Here is a 19,926-nt window from a genome sequence, read left to right as displayed (position 1 = left end):
TCTAATCCAGATTTTGCTACCCACACCTTCGCCCACAGACAGTCTGGACAGAAATACAAGGCTGCCTCACCAAAACCTTTCTTTACATTACGACGTATATGTAGCTACATAGGAACCAGTCTGACCACGCTGCACCTGCCACCATTGCTCATCCACATCACACAATCCGCACGCTTTCGCTGGACTCGAACCCCGGTCCGGCAATTAATCATTATCGAGACTAAGGTGTGGGCTCTACCGCGCAGGAGGACCAGGTGGACAAGTGGATGGATGAGGCAGGAAAGTACAAGCACGAGCCAAGTGTGGCAAGTGCTGCCATTTGTGTTGCAAGCAATATGGATCGATAGGTTATCATCGCATCGTCTCTGAAATGGTAGTGCTCTGGAGTGGCAAAGAAAGAAGGCTATGGGTGTGATCCCCAATCAAGTGTGTGCTAACCAGTGCTAGCCATGGAGTAAACCTGAACGGATAGACGTCCTGGAAAGTCCTACGTGCGTCGAGGGATTGCTGTTACGAGGTAAACACAAATAGTCTCCACTTGGTGTGAGTACACTTGATACAAGAATTCCAAACAACGGAGCCCTCCAACCTTTACGACAGACAATTATCGCCAAGCCAGATAAAACCCAACTTGACCGCTACTTTTTCTTCTTGTCGTTGTCTGAGCGCCTTCCCCGCGAAGCAGCCGCCTCCCATCCATCCGCATCCTTCTTACTCATGTTTCCGCTGTTTGCAGCTTCCTGTGAATAGTTGTTAGGCCACATGGAACTAGTATCGTGAAGCTAGGTTCTAGCGGGAAGGATCCACCTGGGCGCTTTGAGCGGCCTGCTCCCAGATCTTCTGCTCTTCTTCCTTGGTGAGCTCGCCCGGCATTCTGATTAGAGGATTGAATGGCAGAGTAAAAGATAAAAAGTAATAATACTGCTTGGAGGTAGAAGCCTTTTGAGGGATATCCTTGTGAGAGACTCCGTGGGATGGGGTTTTCCAAGCTGGACTTCAGAGAGTGGAATCCGGGGCCACTTTATCTTCCACCATATTCTGGTGGGAAGCATGTGGGAAGCGGGGTTAGCTCGCATCTCGAGATAATTGGCTATTGCAGTTGCGAAATGTGGACAGCATTGACGGACCAATTAAGGCTTCAATCACTCAAGGCTTTGACAAGGCTCCGCTCAGACAGCAAGCAACCCCATCATGGGGCTACCAATGGCTTCCGAGTCTTTTACAACGACCTACGCTATCTTATGTATTGGATGGCAGCGACGAGAAAGCCGGAGGTACCGGCCGCGTACACATATTCTGCATGGTTATCTTCTAGAGAGTCAGTTAAATGATGCGAAATCTGTGTCTGGCTTGCAGCGTATATCGATTCCAGGTACATTGTCAACCATGGCAGTGCAGCATGCTACACTCAGAGAAGGAAAAGTGACTAAATAATGACTATCTATTTAGCCTCGTTAGCTCAGGCTACATCGACCAGGCAGCTATCGGCAGTGCAGCGGGCGATTCCATATGGGCTGCTTCGCCGGGGTTCAACGTATGTCTGCCATGCAGTATGTGCAGCCAGATGATAATATCTATTTTGACTTCTGATTCTTTCCACGCCCACAGATTCACAGCTATGAGTTGCACGAGATGGCTAAAATCCTCATCGCCGCCCCGTCCGACGCGGAGGACAGCTCCGCCGTTGCCGCGGCTCAGGCTGAGGGTGTCTACGTGGCTGGGGCACGCTATCTCCTTGCTCAAATTGGCGAGAGGAGTATCTATGTACGATCGGTAAGATTTAATTGACACTCGGGTCGCGTCTGTCATCTCAAACTACAAGGACAACTGAGTGATAATTCGTTCTCCAGTCCAGGGCCGAGAAGGTGTTGTTATTGTCAAGACAAGGCAATCGATCATAATTGCTCATTACAGCGACCCTCATATGGCGAGCAACGCAAGTGCAGCTGTGGAGGCCCTTGCAGACTACTTAATCTCAGCCGGCTATTGAGAATATGTCGTTTGGGGGGGTGGGTGAGTATAGGCTGTGACATGCAAGTTTGATTATCTACGATTATGCGGCAATTACCACTGCGAAACCGGAGGATATATCCATAGCTATATAGCTTACCCAGAAGCGGTATCACTTATGGAACCAGCTAGAGTTTCCTTTCTTCACGTAGTGGAACTGGCCTATTGTAAGATATATATCTAGCTGATTATCCTTTTTCAGTCGATTTGCTGCCATCAAACCAAACATCAAGCATGACTTCGACACGTCATACTCCAACATCAGAGATAACAGCAAATTTTTCTCTAGAACCGTTCATGCTTAACAAGCAGCGGCTTATCACCAGTAAGATCCAAAGTAACCAGGTTCTCAGCCTGCAGAACAGTCCCATCCGCAAGGGTAAAGTTTGGCCTCAGGGAGCGACTTTGCCCAACCTCGTCAGTCTCATTATGCTCATCCGCCCGCTTGATATGGTTCTGGCACTGCTCGCCGTGCGCGGCCCAGAACCACCCACCGGCGTAGACACTGCCCCAAGTCCATGTGCCGCCGTTGAGGTTCTTCACTTGCCCCGGTCCAGTGCCCGCACTGATGTCGAGTTTCATGCACTGCCGGATGATTTGCTCCGTGGTATCCTACACAGCCACCCATCAGCCAGCCAATCAAGTCAATGAAGAACGAAAGTGAGCGAGAGGGAAAAGGACGTACCCAGCACTGCTGTTGACTCTGCATTCCGTGGATTGTGAATTGCCCCTCGTATGCACCGATGATCCCACCCTGACTATCGCACCATGCGCCCTGAGGACCAGCCGTGATGGATTGCCACCAGGCGTTGGAACATAGCCAGCCACGGATTGACCACATCATCTCCGATGCAGCCCGCTCGTAGGTCTCTTTATTGGGCTCTGAACAATCGGCTGCATGGGCTGAAAGCACAAGGGGTGATAAGACGATAAGGGACCTGAGGAGCTTCATTGGAAAGTGGGCGGAAGAGGAGTGATGTATGTTGTGTTTGTAATTCGGTAGGTAGACGTTGCCACTGTACTGAGAGGATGAGCACTGTGTAGGGAGCTACCTCGGGCACCCTTCTTCTTTATAGTTCCGCTGGATATTCGCTTGATGCCGTAGCCTTGTCTTGTACATGTAATACCAGAGTGAGCTGGAATCCGGAGACTCCGCTTCAGCGGCACTGGTTTCAGATCCCTAAGCCTCATTGGCGTTCTCGCCTAGTTTTCGGGTTCGCTATGTTCACCGAAAATGAGACCCTGCCCAGTTGGGGTTGGGGGCGCTTATACGCAGCGATATATTCAGCTCGGCTACTATTTACAGAGTATGGAATTATTAACCTGTTCTCTGGACCCCGTCGATTCGTTGATTGTGCATTTGCAAGCCGATGGTCTCTGTTGAAAAGGTAGAACTCACCGACGATCAGTAATCAGTATTGTTGTCCACCATTCAGCCCTGGGCCCGTTAGTCATCCTTCTGAGACCCACTGCCCTCTTGGACGGCATTAGTAATGTTTCCATACATGTCATAGTTATATTGTGCGAGCGAAAGCTCTCCAGCGGTCCTATTACGGCTCGTCGAGCAGAGGGTAGAAGGAAGGAGCGACCAAAGTTGCGTTGGCTATTCGTTCCTATCTTATTTTAAGGGGTGTATTCCTGCGTCTCTCCTTCCTCACGGGTTGCTTGGGCGTAGAAAGAAGGTGTACCTGAGGCGCAGCATGCACGTTTCTTCTAGTTTCATTCAAGCAAAGTGCATGTTTTGCCTGGCTTATGGTCGTATCTTCCTTGGAGGGTTGACCAATCATCGTAGGAATGAACGACTACTTAGTATAGGCAGTTCATTGCTTACTCCGGATCTGGCCTCGTAACCCTGGTAAAAAGGTAAGAAATGACCTTGCTCACATGTCCTTTCTGTTCCGGAAAAGAAGACAGATACGTGACCTGGCCGCGGATAGTGCCTGCCCCGGATTACTATAACAAAAAAAAAAGCTATGAGTCGGAGGTCGTCATTAAGGTGTCCGTTGAGGCGCCATCAGTCAGTATGTGATAGGACTGCCCCACTATTAGTAGTAAGGTGTGCGTTGAGCGAGGCCGGTCTGGGTAACGCAGCCCGGTGTAGGAAGTAAGTTGACCGGTTATTCGCCTGCTTCAAATCAAGTATCCCTAAACAGTCTGCATTTACGTCTAAGAAAGTGCCGGGGCTATCAATCAACTAAGCAGGCACTGGCGGAGATAATAACTTGAAATCGTCGACCATGATGCGAGGCGCTGAATTCTCCAAAAGGCTTTGCAAAACGCTGGCACAGGCAGTTCCTCCGGCAAGCGGCAGCAAGTCGCGGACACTAACCTTCTTAGTCCGCCTATAGAGTAAGGAAAAAGTCTGCCTAATGTAGGCCGTTTGCTCCAGTCCACGCGTGGCGGCGTACTGATTGTTGGAATCCCTGGCCGAGTTCCTGGTATCACTACAAAGATGAGGTACCAGCAACTTGAGTTAATAGGAGAGGGCCGTTTTCCCATGGCGGTCCGTAGCATCTACATTCCCGCCGCACTCGACGAGCAGACGCACCGTGAGCCACCGTTGGGCAGCCGCAGCCACAACCAGGATTGGATCGCCGTTCAAGGCTAGGGAGTTGCAATCTGCCCCTGCTTCGAGCAGCGGTGGTACCTGATCCCAGTCGCGATAGGTAACAGCATAAGAGAGCGCACTGACCCAAGAGAACAACGTCGTTTTCGAGGTGGCGTTGGCCTTTGCGCCGGCGGTGATCAGTGTAGAAACCACGTCCTAGCGTTGGCAGCTGGCCTCCCTGAGGAGTACAGTATGGTCGTTTGTATCCCGCACTTCCAGGTCGGCGCCCTTTCCAGCGAGGAAGACGATCGTACTCCAGGGTTCGGATTTCGAAGCCATGATGGAAGCTGATTGAGAGCGCAGCAGCTCCCAGGTGGGATCGACCCCTCTCACCCCGAGCGCTTCGACAATCTCCCAACGCTTTTGGTAAATGGCTAGCGAATAGATCACGCGGAAACCCGGACTTTGGAGTTTTATATTGTGGTTGCTTTCGAGAAGACGCTTGACTTCTGGCCAGTTGTGTTGTTCTGCCGCCTGGACCAGGGTAGCCGTGATAGTAGATAACTTCAGAGCGGGGTCCTCTTCTGGAGGGTTAGGTTAGTCAATATGGACCACCCATCTTCTAAGTTGTTCCACCGAAATTCAAAGGAAATGGGGGACTTATGCTACCTTGTGCCTGTGCGGCCGTTGCACCATTCCCAGAGATTAAATTCGATTTCCGGCAGGATCTTGTCTTTGTGGGCATCCAATATCCGCGGTGGAATCCCCTTCTCCCGACAGGCTCGGCGAAATTCAGACCAGTACTCTTTGCTGGTTGTTGATAGAGAATCATTGGTGCACACAGACACTGATGAGTGACCCCGTATTCTGGACTGTTCCCTGGATACAAGGAACCGTAACGATCGAACAATCTCGGGTGTGTTGAAACTGCCTCAAGGTTATTCGCGTGTCATGATGGAACCTGATTAAAAGGGGCAGCAACCCACCTAATATGCTCGCTATGAAACAGATTCAGGAACTCTTTCTAGGCCTCGATTTTGCCCTTCCAGTAACCCACCTTTTCAGGGGTGAATTGGAATTTGTCTCTCAACCGAGGTGTAGGTGTCGCAAGGCTGCGTGTGTCCCAGAGAAACTTTTTCAAACCCTTGACAACTTTGATACACCCATTGAACATCAGCTTTGCGTCACGCTTCTGCTCATGGCTGAATTCACCCGAGGCGCATACTCCCAAGGCAAAATGAACCTTGCCTTGAAAAAGCCTATACTCGGATAGGAAGTCCTCGAAGTTGGGAATAGAATCCTTGTAGATCTTATAAACAGTGATAAGGCCATTCAAGATCATAATGAGATCGCCGGCGCTTATTCCAAAATCCACCTTGGAGATGGCGCTGATCAGCAAATAATGCTAGGCTGCCCCGCGTGGGGTTTTAAATCTTTCGCGGCAACGCCGAGGCAGACTGCCAGCAAACGACTACATAAATCCCGACCAGGGTGGCAAGGGTCACTTTTGGCTCAGCCATCCTGTATTGCCCAGTAGGCTATTCAGACCTCACACCATGTGAGTGCCGCCTGCAGACCGTTTGCCATTGATTGGCCTGACATTTGAGGCAGTGAAAAAGGTGGCGATCCCCTTCCTACTATCTAAAATGCGTACTTACAAGGCTAGCAGCGTCTTAATTGCCGGAGATAGTTCCGAAGCACTAAGCACAATGTTTATTATTCTAGACGTAGCTGATATCTCCTACAACAAGTAGGTCACCCTACTACCTTAATACGTCACGAGCTATACTTACCACCAATCGAGCCCTATGGTAAAAATAATATACTAGAGAGTAGCTTGACCACCATAATATATATAGCCTAATTAGGCAGAGGCAGAATCTTAATATATTATTATTATTTTCCTTATTCAAGATAAGAATGGGCGCTGGACGCCGGATCATGAGGTGTTCGTTTGGGTTCAAAATTTTCCCCTGCTAAAAGGTAAAGAACCCCCTCCTATTCAGGAATCTAGGGCTTACTATCTTGGTTGCCATTATTAGAAATTGTTTGCTAGCTACTAGATAAGCAGAGAGAGCACCCGAAATAGCAATTACAACGATAGAATGGTCATGAAGCTAGCGAAATCATTACTGAAATCCTGGACTATCACCAAGAATTTCTCAGACGACTCCTTGCTGTGATTTTGGATCATGAGCCGGGGGCCGTGGATAGGATGCTTACAGTTATTCGCTCAGGCGCTTTGGATCAAGATATCTTTAGGGCATTGCCGGGACTCACAGTTTACAGAGAGAAGTACGTGGCCGTGTTTTTATTTGAGTTCGGGAAGACAAGAGCCACAAGATCTGTCCTAATGGATGCGAAGTTCTATTTCTGTCGGGAAGTCAATAGCTTGATTCAGATAGTTGGGAAGTCACCACTAGAACTAAATATCCTTGCTGATGCCCAATGTATGAAGGGAATGCTCTCATGCCAACTCGTCATGGTTCCCCGAGTAGCGAGACCATTAATATATAGCGGAGAATTGACGGGCTCAATTATTCGAGGCTTAGACTGAGTTCAGATGTCGTCACTGGAGCTGGGAAATCTGGCTATCAATCCTGCAATATCATCTGGGCTATCTTCCATGGGGTAGTGTCCAGCAGTTGGGAGCCAGATCCCTTCTGGTGCCCAATCAGCCATGTTACCCTTGCCAATGACACGCACCAGGATATCCTTGTAGTCTTTCAGCAGTAGATCCTGTTCACCAAAGACCACTGCTGTCTTCAGCATGCACTCCCCATCGTTATCCATATATCCTTGGCATTTCTTTTGCCAGTAACGTCTGGCAAAGTCATCTCTTTCCGATAGGAGTGCCAGGGTATTCAGGGCGCTGAAGTTTCTCGGGCCAAGGACAGCTTCGCACCACTTCCAAACTGGTGTCTCGCGGAGGCGTCTCAGAACAAAGTGTGGTATTCCAGGGGCAAGGCGTGCAAACCGATCCGCGCTAGACCTGGTGCTTGCGGGCTGGTCTTGATAAGGTGCGCCGTACACTTTAAGATCTTGCTCCGAAATGTGTGGAGACATGAACTCTGTGATACTAGACTGGGACACATGGCCATCTAGGATCCCGCTCAAAAGAAACAAGACCCCGTGGAGAAGGTGGCAGGGAACGCTCATCTCGCGAGGACGAAGCGGCAAGAAGGAATTAATAAGGAAAAGACCGCTGCAGGACGAGGGAGGAAGGTAAGGGATGGAGGATAGAGCTATGCATCTGGGATGTTGTTAGTAGATGTCTTGAATTGAAAGGCTGAAATGTCATGTTTGCATACCCGCCCCAGTGGTGTGCTACCAGAATAGCATCATTGAGTTCCACATGGTTGATAAAGGCAGTCAAAGTCCGTATATGCAGTTCGAATGTCATAGACTCCTTTTGGGTAGGCTTGTCGCTTAATCCATGACCGAGCCAATCCAGAGCAAAAAGCTCGTGGCCTTCTTGGTAAAGTCTGGCCATAACCTATATCCGAGTAAATATTAGCACTTATTAAATTGTAATTTCCCATACTAAAAGAAAAACAGGAATAAAAGTGTTAACGAACCTTTCTCCACATATAACTCCAGCCCCCATCTCCATGTAGAAATACGATGGACCTCTTCGTCAAATCACTGCTATCACTGCTATCACCGGTATTAACGGCAGCCGGCCGTAAATGAACAAACCTCACTCTTGCTCCACAGACAAGAAACTCTTCAACATGATCATGCCATGGAACATCTCTTATCCACTGCTCCCTAGACAGGTCGACCCGAGCAACTTCATCGGCCGGGAATACAAACTTCCCTTCCAGCTGAAGTTGAGCCTGCACCGCACCCTGCCGTCTGTATTCTTCCGTCTCTTCGATGAGTTTATCCCACCGCGACATATAACGAAAGACATTTCCGAGAATAGTTGGAAGAACCCGAGATAGCACTTGCAAAATATAGATAGGAAGAAGCATGCAAACTGCATAGAGCCGACATATAGTGAAGGACAGAAGGAAAACACTTAGAGTTTTGTATAGAGTTTTGTGTATGCGTTGCACGGTAATGACGAGAAAGCGGGAAATGCATGCCTTCGCGCCCTCGCTCTTGTACGTTCGTACTTCTTCGACGAGATTATTCCACAGAATAAGACAATCGATATTTCCGGGAATAGCTGAAACGAGCCGAGAGAAGTACCATGGAATATGGATTGGAAGCGAAAAACTTGCGCCGAACCCGCTTGTGCAACGCATGAGGAACGCACCTATGATTTCGTACGCTGTTTGGGCAATGGCAAAGAGCTGTACAGCCAAGCGCCGCAGAAAGTGGATAAAGTATGAGATCAATGAGCTTTCAGGTCGTGCTCTTTTTGGATCTCTCTCTAAACCGAACTTTAGGACTGGTAGTGCCTCTTGCTTCCAGGTCATCTTGCAGCAGCGGGAACTTTGATAACACCCTCTCCCACGTTAATGCTCTTCAATGGACCTCAGCAAGCAGGGGGTTGAGGAGGAGGGGGGGTGTTTGTGGGTGTGCTCACTCTGGAACAGAAGTAAATGCAGGTACTTATAGCCAGTATTCCGAGGAATTAGAGCGACTTTTTCTCTCTTTCCTTGCTTTCTTCTTTCTTGGTACTTTTTAGTGTATTTGGTCCGTGTGAACCGTGTCATGTGTAAACTGATTGGAGGGGGCGGAATCCAGGAGTGTCTTAGCAACAGAGCATAATATGACATGCCAATGCCACATGTTATAGAAAATGTGGTCATCCTTCTGGGTAGTCTGCTTCGTTGTGAACTGTCAATATCCAAATATATTTTTCGTCCAGCTGCCAACCCATTTCCCTGTGCCTTTGGTTTTGTTAGAGATCGTAACTCCGCAACGACATGAGGCAACCATGTTCAGCTAAGATGTCGCTGCTACCAAAAGGCTCCCGTCCATCGTGAAGACTAAAACTACCCTCTTAGTTATAGGGCCGTGTTTGAGCTGAATGTTTATATTATTTGGGATTGGAAGCAGCTGAGAGGAAGCAGAACCGAGTTTGGCTGAGACTTAAAGCAAAATAACATAGACAGAGTTCTAGCTTCCTTTACATGCCAGAGATTTAGCCATGTCAGAGTAAGTATTTGGTGGACATTTCAGAATGTTACTTCTTATCTTTCTTTAGCTTTACCCCTGAATTAGAAGGGGTTCTTTCTCCTCGCAGCTGACAATGCAACCCTTGGAGCTAAACCGGGAATCTAAATAGGCAACCAACGAATTGTAATTAAAGAGCTATAAGATCTAATATAAGGAGAGCTTTAGGTTGATTAGTGATCGAATCTCCAAGACTTAGGGCACTCTAAGTGGTGCGAATGCGCCCTCATGCTTTCGCAATTGACTCTACCGAAGTCTATTATTGAAGATGCCCCTTCACACCCCGATCATAGCGACTATTCCAGAGCAGGATAAGCTTCTACTGGGCCAATGGAGGAGTCTGGGACTTTCATCCCGATCAGAAGACCAAATATCAAAGTTATCCGGGAATAAGTTCTTTATTCTGGGTACCTGGCGTGGGCCTTCTTTTGCGGTAGGGTCGGGTAGTCCTTGGTTGTTCTTCTGGTTACATATCGAGGTGAGCCGGTATTCCCCACGGGACTTTCTTGTTGGTTTTCAAAATCATGAGTGGCGGTAGTATCAACTAGGTTTCCAACTGGTTCATGTGTTGGCCTTACGTAGCCCGTCCATTCACCAAGTAGCATAGTAGGTATTCTTTCGCGCGTCCTCTGCTAACCCGCTCCTTCTTTAGCACCTTTTCAACTAGGAACTCTCCATTTCCGTCCACAAGGATTGCTGAACTGTTCTTAAGGGTATTAGCGTGATGAGAGTCTTTCAAGACACATAGATTGAATATTATGGCTGGAATACCTTGAAAGCGATTCAGAGTTATCTAACAAATACCCTCTCAAGCCTCCCTGTCGAGGTTCTCTTCTGTCTGTGGCGTAATAACATACGCAGTAGGGTCATAATGGAATCAAAAACTAGCCTTTTGCTGTGCTGTGTGATCCTGGACCATAATTTAGAGGTTTGTGTGTGTTATCGGCTTTCCTTAGATCCCGGGGCCCACCATCAGTGCTGGTGGAGTCTGAAAATGAAAGCCATAAACAATATCAGAGATTCTGTTTATGCTTACATATAAGTGATTACTATCTTCTCTGCTTTGGTGGTTGATAATTTGGGCATTATTTATCACCACAGGCCAGTAAAAGTGCTATTTTGTGAACTCATATACCTAGACAGCCAGATGGCAAATGCATCAACCTCCTCCAGTGGCCGTATTAATCCACCTCACATAGGCTATAATCTTTTACCTCTCATCTACTATTAATTTTGAAGGTCTTAGTTGTGTATTTAGCGCGGCGGGAAACCTAGTTTAGATAGGTATATTATGAGATTGATTTGGCGTACTGTAATAATAGTAGTTCTCTAAAAAATATCTTCGCTGCATCTGATTAACATTGTTTGTTACTTGAACTTGTAATTTTCCTTATACTAGTCTCGACCAGTGGAGTACCAAGAACTATACCTAACAAGCACAGCTCCCGAGCCGTCTTTTTACAAAGAGATCCGGAGACAAAGAGAGTTGAAAGACAATCACAGGACAACTAGAAAAACCATACCAGTAGTATACTGTACATCCTGTACAGGCTCAGAGGTTACACTGTTAAGAATCGTCGGCCCATCGCGGGGGTTAGGTGGCGGTGCTTCCTTGTACAGCATGAACATATCATATGTTCGCGAGGGATATCTGTTGTCGTTGATGTAAAAGATAGAATAGCTTTAATTATAAAGGTAATACATAGTAACTATAACTAATTGTATATAAGAACAAGGGTCGTTGCCTACAGAGGGGAGTCCGAATTTATACCCCATGGTTATGTTACATCTGTTCTCAAGGTTCTACTGTTCCGGATTTTGAAAGCACAGTTCTACACTCCGTATTGATGGATTCAACACTCGTTCAGCCGCTAACACTAGCATGCGGACTCGTTCTTAAGAGCCGTCTGGCCAAAGCCGAAATAGCCGAGGATATAGTCGATAAGGACGGTTTACCAACGCATCTACACGACAATGTCTACTCCGAGTGAGCGATTGGAGGGTGGGGAATGATCCTGACGGGTACGTAGGTTTCCTCGGTGGAGTCGCTACTGAAATTACACAAATATCACGCTTTTTTTTTATAACCTAATGAAATGTCCAGGTTGACGCAACATACCTTGGTCAACCATACAATATAACATTAACCCCCACTGACAAACTATAGCTTGTCTTGTAATAGAAATCCTGGGTCTCAACATGCCCACGGGATGGATTAACGCAATTAGTAATGTGAACTGAACCACCTGGGCCGGCAGTCGCCCCCTGGTGCTTGACCCAAGTGCCTCTGCGCAAAAAACATTGCGCCTAGTGCTATCGCACTTAACATATGATCCGGCCTTGTGGCCAATGTGGCGAGCCGTGTCGCCTTTGGCAGGCCGCGCGAGATGACGCAGGCTGATATTAACACTATCATTGAGGGTTCGCCGAGTCTGCACGGCTAGCCTGTGAAGCTGGGTTTGTGGTCATGCAGGCCCATGCCGCACATGGGTATCTACTTGCGCTGTTTTCATTGGCAACGATGAACCAGAGGTTAGATGGGTATGGCGGATCGGCGGGGAACAGAGCAAGGATTGTGACGGAGGTTATTGGCGCGATTCGCGCTGTGGAAGAACAAGGTTTATGTCTTGGTATTAAGTTGAAATTGGCCAATCACCAGTCAGCACTGGAGTTGCGGGAGTGTATTGAGCAGCTCGGGCTAATCGTTGATGCTGGGGTTGATTTCATTGAGGTTAGTGAGGGGAGTTATGAGGATGCGAAGGTACCTATCTCCTTCATATCTGTATTGCTGACCCTGGGAAGGGCAGCAGGGGCTGTGCAGAGACAGGCTAACACTGTATAGATAATCTTCCTTGAGTTTGTGGCTTCAATGCGCCACGCCGCTGGTGGTAACAGGTGGCTTCCGCTGGCGACAGGGCATGGCTGCTACCATCGCGGAAGGACGATGCGATCTCATTGGCATTGGGCGGCCAGCAGTCCATAGTCTAGCCCTTACTAAATTGATAATTCTTGGCAAGGAGGTACCTGATACGGACGCGCGATCGACTACTGCTGCGGTTATAGTTCCTTGGTGGGTTCGTGTCGCTGGGATTAAGTCTGCGAGTTCTGGGGCTGAAACCGTAAGTATATCCGGCTAATTCTTTTTATCTTGTCATCCGGCCCTTGACATTGCAAGCTTACTGACTCCCTTGATAGCAGTGGTACAGTCCAAGACACGGCAACTTGGCGGGCATGAATAATATTGGAGATGTTTTTGGGAGGAGCTTTGATTGCAGGAATAACTCTTCACGCCCTGCTGCAGACTTTTGAAGATAACTGGGGCCTTTCTCTTGTGGGCATTTGACAGTACGTATATGGCGTACATATACAGGCAGGAGAAAATATTGAATCTGGCCACCGCGAGTGGACAGACATTCCCGTAGCCTTCTTCCCTTTGAACTCTATGCAGATGTTTGAAGACGACACTGTACCGGCGCCCACATTCGACTCCATGCCAATTATGAGACCTCTAAGAAAAGAGCCCTGGAGAGAAAAGCGGACACTATGACCTCTCCTCAACCGCGGTCGATATCCCCTCTTCCATCTCGATGGCCCCTCCATCAGCTGGCTCACTCCACCCCTCTCTCTCATCCTTGACAACCCGCACAAACAGCAAATCAACGAAAACAGCAAGCAGTCCCAACGCAGCCCCAAAGTACAGCGCCGCCCGGAATCCGAGAACCATATCGCTCCGCTTCTTGTTCACTTCGGTCTCAATCGTCCCCGCAAAGCCGAGACCAAGACTATTGCCATACAGATTTAGCGTGCCGATCAGCGACGCCGCAACCCCCTGCTGCGCGCGTTGGACGCTGTTACTCGCCACAATCTGCGCAGCCACATACACAAAGTCCGGACAGAAGGCCATGAAGATCGTCGCGGGGAAGATCTGCGCCCAGTAGCTTTGGTCGTGAGCTGGCATGGTGGCCAGCAGAACGTTAGCGACCAGGATCGCCGCGGCCCCGATCGCGAGGATCCACTGCGCGGCGAGACGCGGAATCAGCCACGCGGCGATGAATGTACCAGCCGTAGCGACGATTGCGAACGGCGTCCACTGCACGCCAAAACCGAGGATGCTCTCGCCGCGCAGGAGTTGCAGCCAGGCGACCATGTACCACAGGAAGATTCCGTTAGACATGAAGCTGAGTAAGACGACAAAGATGACGGCGACGAACGAGGGCGCTGTCCAGATGCCGAGGGGCATGATGGGAGTTTTGGCGAATTGGTGCTCCCAGATCCCGAAGAGGATGAGCAGGAGCACGGAGACCCCCAGGAGGACACTTTCGAATGGTTTATCCCAGCCGCTGGCGGGGGCTTGACTATCGATAGAGGTTATGAATTTACCTTTCATAGGAGAAGGTTAATGATGTACTTACTTCCAAGAGACGTTGAAGACAATCAGCCCAGCTGTACCAAGGAACGCGCCAACCCAGTCGATTCTGCCATTCTTGTCAACTGGATAGTCGCTCGGTAGCAATACTGCCAAGGAAGCGAAGATGACCGTTCCCACAATCGCCCTGGAAAGCCAGTTATCAGTTATCATTCTCGTCGTCCTTGTGGTGGAGCAAAAAAAAAAGAAAATGAAAAATGAAAAAAAAGGAGGAAAAACAACACTCACAGACTAAAAAAGATCCATTCCCAACTCGCATACTTAACAAACACGCCCGCCCAAATTGCGCCCAGATAACTCCCAATCGGCGCCGAAGCGCCAAAGAACCCCAGCGTGACATTGCGGAGGGAGCCCGGCGGAATCGCCGTGCTGATCAGCGCAACGGCATTGGGCATGATTAGGGCGCCGCCGATACCCGATAGTGCGCGCATGGCATTAAATGCGACGAAGCTCTTGCAGAACCCATTCGCGAGCGTGAAAATGACAAACCAAGTTGCGCCGGCGATCAGGACGTGGCGGTGGCCGTAAACGGCACCTAGGCGGCCGCTTATCAGCACAAATGTTCCTTGGGTCAGTCTGTGCTAGGAAGGATGGCAGGTGCGGATATCGTTAGCCATATAACTATGTCGTGGGATCTTGTATACTTATAGATGGACGCACGGATAAGACGCTGCTGCCCAGTTTGCTTTTCCCGGCCCGACGGCGGCGTTGAGGGCTTTGCTGATCTCCAGCCCCGCGGCCAGGCCGACCATGTTGGATATCATCTCGTCAATGTTGGGCTTGTTCGTACAATCGGGGGCTCAAGCATAGTTACCTGCACCATGTTACTCAGCACAATAAATACAGTAATTGCGAGACGCCGTCTTGTTGTATGGTTGGCTGAGATGGCCTCGAAGACCTGCTGGGGCTCGCCCGACACTGGCGAAGTGAGGCGATCCATCGAGCCTGCAATCTCGTTCAGGTGACGACGCAACTCGGCCGTGAGCCGCAAAGAAATAAAGATGACGGTGGTTCACAAACAACAACTTCGCTCGGCTCCTCCTATATATCTTGGAATCCGTCAAGTCTGGGGGGCGCGGTTGAGCGGACCGTGCCGCCGAATACGAGGTCACTCATCTCATTGATAGAGCATCTCACCCCGCGCTCTCTGCCGAAGTTTCTCCGGGCCCTTTTGTTTAGTCGGCTGACTCTTAACTATAGTTAGTTAAGTAGCAATAGTCCTGGATTAGAAATCCAAATGATAAAGGTGCCTAGACTCATATTTGATGTAGTCTACATAGTTCCTTGGTTCTCGACTGCGTTGCATTCTGAAGAAGGGCTGGCGATGTCTGTTGTCACTATTTCTTATACAAAAATTTGTTTTCCTCAAAAACTATAATATATGTCGATACCCATGCAGCGCGCAATTCTTGCCGCCAAATTTCCAAAGATCGAACGCCTACCGTCGGCTATCTAGCCGGAGCCAGGTCCACAGGTGCTCAGGTGAAGGCAAAACATGGAGGAATTTTAACGCAAAAGACTACACTATGATAAACTTGCCGCAAGAGAGATGCCATGAGAAGACACGGTCCGTACCGCGATGGGTGGATTTTCCCCTTCGGGTGGGTACCTCTGGCAGCAGGCTTGAGGTTTGGTTCCGCGGTATTGCTGGTGATCTATCGCTTGTGATGATGGTACTCTCTTCAACATCAAGGGGGTACAATGCGATTTACTTTAAATACAAGGACAAGTAGCTGGAATCATGATCCGGCTGTCTTATAGCCCAGCGACGGGGAAATCAGCCGACCGAACGGGGAAAGGCCCGTCGGTGCTAGTTAGCCTCCGAGGTTGCGTTGAGTCACAACATCGATTTGTCGGAGTTAAAGTCCTCGAAAGCTTACTTCGGATGATGATGGCTCACTCTTTGTTGATTTCTCGTGTCCTTGCTTTTACCAACCAAAACTGCGTCCCATGTAATTGTTGGCCATGATGCCACGCGGTCTGAGACATCGGTCACCTCTTAGCTTGCCTTTGGCCGGGCAAGGATGGATGCGGCCGTGCCTCGTTCCATCCCCTGCACGAAACATTCGGTATAGCACGAGCGCTTTTGCACATCTAGCCGGACGCACGAGTATGACCACAATAGCCACAGGTGTGTGCGAGGGTCCGTGCAATGATGATCTCAAGATTCTGATCCTAAGCCCCTATAGCCCGCCACAGCACGCGCGAGCAACTACGAGGGCCAGAGCTGACGACACGCTCGAATTCTAAAGACACCTCGACAGATTTTGATGACGAGTAGGTATATCCTACAATGATCGCGACGACGATGTTAATCAAGTGAAAACCTACAGGTTCGTGGGACTCAGCGGCGGAGCCATATTCCATCGGATGATGGTAAAACATGGTGTGAAGCATATATGTACGTCCGCCGCATTCCTCTCACAAGCACTTCCTACTCTAGGAACTCCCCGCTAATTGACCGGATCTAGTCGGATACCCTGGAGGCGCGATCCTCCCGGCCTTCGATGCCATCCATAAGGCGCTCGAGTTCGACTTTATCCTCCCACGACACGAGCAAGGAGCCGGCCATATGGTAGGAAGTACTCTCGTGCGTCTGGGAAACCGGGAGTTGTTCTCGTTACTTCTGGTCCGCCGGCAACAAATCTAATTACGTCTATGATGGACGCCCTTGCAGAGGGGACCCCAATGGTCGCGTTCTGAGGCCAAGTCGCCACAGCCAGAGTCGGATCGGATGCGTTCCAGGAAGCGAATGTTCTGGGCATGTCGCAGCCATGCACCAAATGGGACGTATCTGTGCGAGACGTTGAAGAGCTTCCAACCCAGTCAACGAGGCGTTTGAGATTGTCACGTTTGGTTGCCCCGGTCCAGTCCTGGTTGAGCTGTCCATTGATGTCACGGCGTCGATTCTGCGGAGGCCGATTCCTCAATCCGAAACTTACCGGCCAACGACCTTGAGTCTTGCAATGGGCAATATTCAGCGCTTGGAGCTTCATCGCACCCTTGAACGGGTGGCGCACCTGATCGACATTGCGAAGCAGCCGGAGCTCTATGTCGGGCAGGGCATGCTTACAAGTCCACACGGTCCCCATCTTCTCAAGAAGCTTGCCGACAAAGCATTAATCCCTGTAACCACAAGCATTCAGGGATTAGGCGCGTATGACGAACATGACCCAAAGGCTCTGCACATGCTCGGCTTGAATGGATCCAGCTATGCGAATCTTGCAGTGCAGAATGTGGACTTGTTATAGCCTTGGGAGCGAGATTTGACGACCGGGTGACAGGGAGCATTCGTAAATTCGCGCCCGCGGCCAAAGTAGCGGCTGACGAGGGCTGTGGGTGGGGGTTGGGGGGGGGTTGTTCATTTTGACGTCCCGCCGAAGAATGTGAACAAGGTCGTCCAAGTGACGGAAGCGCTTATTGGCGACTGCGCGCAGAATCTCGAGCTGCTGCTCCCTCTCGTGAAGGAGAAGAGCCGACGGGAATGGCTGGGGTAGGTTGCTCCTGGAAAACGCAGTTTCCATTTCGATCTAAGCAGAAGAGAAGCGCCAGGGGCAGCGGTTCCTCAGAGGACCTGGTTCAACCCCAGGCGCTCATTGAGTTACTGGACCGGCTCGTGCAGCTGATGAAAGACCGCACAATCATAACAACTGGAGTCGGACAACACCAAATGTGGGCGGCCCAGTACTTCCGCTGGCAGTACCCCCGCATGATGATTACATCGGGGGGCCTCGGGACCATGGGCTACGGATTGCCAGCAACCATTGGCGCAAAGGTCGCACGACCTGAAGCCCTTGTCATTGACATTGACGGGGATGCATCGTTCAACATGACCCTTAATGAACTACTGACTGCGAGCCAATTCAACATTGGCGTCCAGGTTATTGTTCTGAACAACGAGGGGCAGGGAATGGTGACGCATCTGCAGTTCGTGTACTATGAGGACCGCTACTGCCATAGCGAGTATACCAACCCGGACTTTGTGGGAGCTGTAAGGGCGATGGGGGTAGAGGCTGATTGCTGCGCAACAGCAAGCGAGGTGGAGCAGAAGCTGAAATGGCTGCTCAGTACAAAGCGCCCGGCGGTTCTGGAGGTGATGATCACTAAGAGAGTGCTGTCACTTCCAATGGTACCGTCTGGGAAGGGTCTTGACGAGTTTGTGTATTATAACATAGGTTCCGATGACTGGGATGGTCAGTAAATGGGTTGTCTTTAGATATGTTGGCTTGGATAAAGAAGATTAAGTAGAGATGTCGCCATGAGAACGCGGTGCATCTGTAGTCGCTGCACTCCGAATCCCAAGGCTGGGGCTGTGGAATCGGCCCAGGGGAGGCCCATCGCAAGCCACCCGAAGCGGCCGTTCACAGGCTGGCGATGTCGGGAGTGGAGCTCAGGAATTGCCATATTTCAACAACCAGGTTCCGCCAGAGAGCCTCAGGCATGGAGCTATTGCAGAGTAAGAAACTTCAAATATAAAAAGATCGCCACGTTCTTTTGCACGAGTGCTGAAGTTAATGTGCAGGTGATGGCGAGAAACCATGCGGAAACCCGCCGAGTATGCGCCCAAGAACACCTCAACCATTCTGCCCAAGCATGCAATGTGGAATGTGGAATAGAAGCACAGGATCACCAACAAAGATATTAATATCTACCAGCAAAGGAGCGCAGCCGCAAACATCTCAATAAGCAGGCTCGCGCTAGTGGACCCCTTGGCAGTCCAACAGCTGATCCTGGACACACATACTTGTCATCCAAGGGGGGGTTCTTAAGAGCACATAACTGACACAAGCTCAATCCCTGCCCCCGAGTTGGCCACACATACCCGTCAATTCGCTATCGACGAAGGCCTGTGCAGCCTTATTATTAAAACTTAGAATTTCCGCGTTCTTTTTAAAATATATTAATTTAGTATCGATTATACAACTATTTATTCTGACTCTATTAAGATATCATGAAAATTGGTGGAGTAATCAAAATTTAAAGATGGTTGGTAAGGTTGAAATTATGTGGCTAACGTACAGCTGCCTCACTGCTGTACGTGTATCTGGAGAACCAAGGTTCTGATCAACTTGCTTACAACTTCCCGCGTGAACCCCTAGTGTACCGCCATAAAGGCCGCTGCCTATTAATGGAATGGCCCCTCGGCTCTGTGCGTGGTAGTGGAATGGAACTCAGTAATATTGTGCTGACACCAACAGACAGCACTATTGATCAGGAACAGGTGACAATGGATATCACACTGGTGAGCCCTTGGTAGCGAGCTGCTCGAGAGTTTATAACTAACCTTTCCACGCAGATAAACTGGGCGCATTGGCGGGTGTGGGTCATGTACTACAGTAATACAGGTAACTCGTCTGCGCCCGGCTCCTGACTCTGGATCTGCTCCCAGCCCTGTATTCAGTGGCGGCCAGCACAGCTGAAACAAGCCAGTTTCGGTAGATTGCGCACACCTTGGTCATGATTGGACTAAGCACTTGACAATAAAGCAGAACCTGAATTGGCAGAGGTACCCCAAGCTTAGTCCGTTTTTACTGAGATCTTCTCTTCTAGTCAAGACACCCTATACTAAGCTCCTTGGAAATGCTGTGCTCCTCTGCCGGTCGACTTGCGAAGTCAAAGGGAGTTTGAGAATGGTATTACGACCACGTGTGGTGAGCTGGGCATTGTGCTTGAAGCTCACACCTCACTGGGGGCTGGTATGCTGACTGGGAAGATCAAAAGCGTCGACGAAATGGATTCAAATGACCGCTACCGGACACTCCCGGTTCCAGCCACAGAATTTTTCTCAAAACGCGCGGCTCGTCGAGAAGAT

The 19,926-nt window shown here is 49.6% G+C and overlaps 6 protein-coding genes across 6 annotated transcripts; 1 reads left to right on the top strand and 5 right to left on the bottom strand.

Moving 5' to 3' along the window:
* Positions 1-638: 638 nt before the first annotated feature.
* BJX68DRAFT_261843 (uncharacterized protein) lies at positions 639-873 on the bottom strand (the record flags this gene model as incomplete). The annotated part of the gene is made up of 2 exons (XM_071044282.1): positions 639-740; positions 808-873. The coding sequence occupies 2 exons, from the start codon at positions 871-873 to the stop codon at positions 639-641; spliced, it is 168 nt and encodes a 55-aa protein (XP_070904334.1).
* A 1,422-nt stretch (positions 874-2,295) lies between these two features.
* Positions 2,296-2,962, bottom strand: BJX68DRAFT_252345 (uncharacterized protein; the record flags this gene model as incomplete). Its single annotated transcript, XM_071042546.1, has 2 exons — positions 2,296-2,622; positions 2,696-2,962. The coding sequence occupies 2 exons, from the start codon at positions 2,960-2,962 to the stop codon at positions 2,296-2,298; spliced, it is 594 nt and encodes a 197-aa protein (XP_070904333.1).
* A 1,521-nt stretch (positions 2,963-4,483) lies between these two features.
* On the bottom strand, positions 4,484-4,897 carry BJX68DRAFT_261841 (ankyrin repeat domain-containing protein; the record flags this gene model as incomplete). The annotated part of the gene is made up of 2 exons (XM_071044281.1): positions 4,484-4,774; positions 4,832-4,897. 2 exons carry the CDS (start codon positions 4,895-4,897, stop codon positions 4,484-4,486), a joined length of 357 nt encoding a protein of 118 aa, XP_070904332.1.
* A 2,220-nt stretch (positions 4,898-7,117) lies between these two features.
* On the bottom strand, positions 7,118-8,460 carry BJX68DRAFT_261839 (Alpha/Beta hydrolase protein; the record flags this gene model as incomplete). Its single annotated transcript, XM_071044280.1, has 3 exons — positions 7,118-7,811; positions 7,870-8,054; positions 8,137-8,460. 3 exons carry the CDS (start codon positions 8,458-8,460, stop codon positions 7,118-7,120), a joined length of 1,203 nt encoding a protein of 400 aa, XP_070904331.1.
* Positions 8,461-13,229: 4,769 nt separating this feature from the next.
* BJX68DRAFT_261838 (MFS general substrate transporter) lies at positions 13,230-14,866 on the bottom strand (the record flags this gene model as incomplete). Its single annotated transcript, XM_071044279.1, has 4 exons — positions 13,230-14,043; positions 14,101-14,241; positions 14,343-14,690; positions 14,775-14,866. 4 exons carry the CDS (start codon positions 14,864-14,866, stop codon positions 13,230-13,232), a joined length of 1,395 nt encoding a protein of 464 aa, XP_070904330.1.
* A 1,216-nt stretch (positions 14,867-16,082) lies between these two features.
* On the top strand, positions 16,083-18,315 carry BJX68DRAFT_252343 (thiamine diphosphate-binding protein; the record flags this gene model as incomplete). Its single annotated transcript, XM_071042545.1, has 7 exons — positions 16,083-16,249; positions 16,448-16,515; positions 16,586-16,696; positions 16,819-16,919; positions 16,949-17,358; positions 17,446-17,607; positions 17,667-18,315. The coding sequence occupies 7 exons, from the start codon at positions 16,083-16,085 to the stop codon at positions 18,313-18,315; spliced, it is 1,668 nt and encodes a 555-aa protein (XP_070904329.1).
* Between the last annotated feature and the right edge of the window lie 1,611 nt (positions 18,316-19,926).

This window comes from Aspergillus pseudodeflectus, assembly GCF_044049435.1.
Source record: "Aspergillus pseudodeflectus strain CBS 756.74 chromosome Unknown BJX68scaffold_3, whole genome shotgun sequence".
In the NCBI taxonomy this organism is placed as follows: domain Eukaryota; kingdom Fungi; phylum Ascomycota; class Eurotiomycetes; order Eurotiales; family Aspergillaceae; genus Aspergillus; species Aspergillus pseudodeflectus.
The sequence above is the reverse complement of the archived record's forward strand: the minus strand, read 5'-3'. Positions and strand labels throughout refer to the sequence as shown.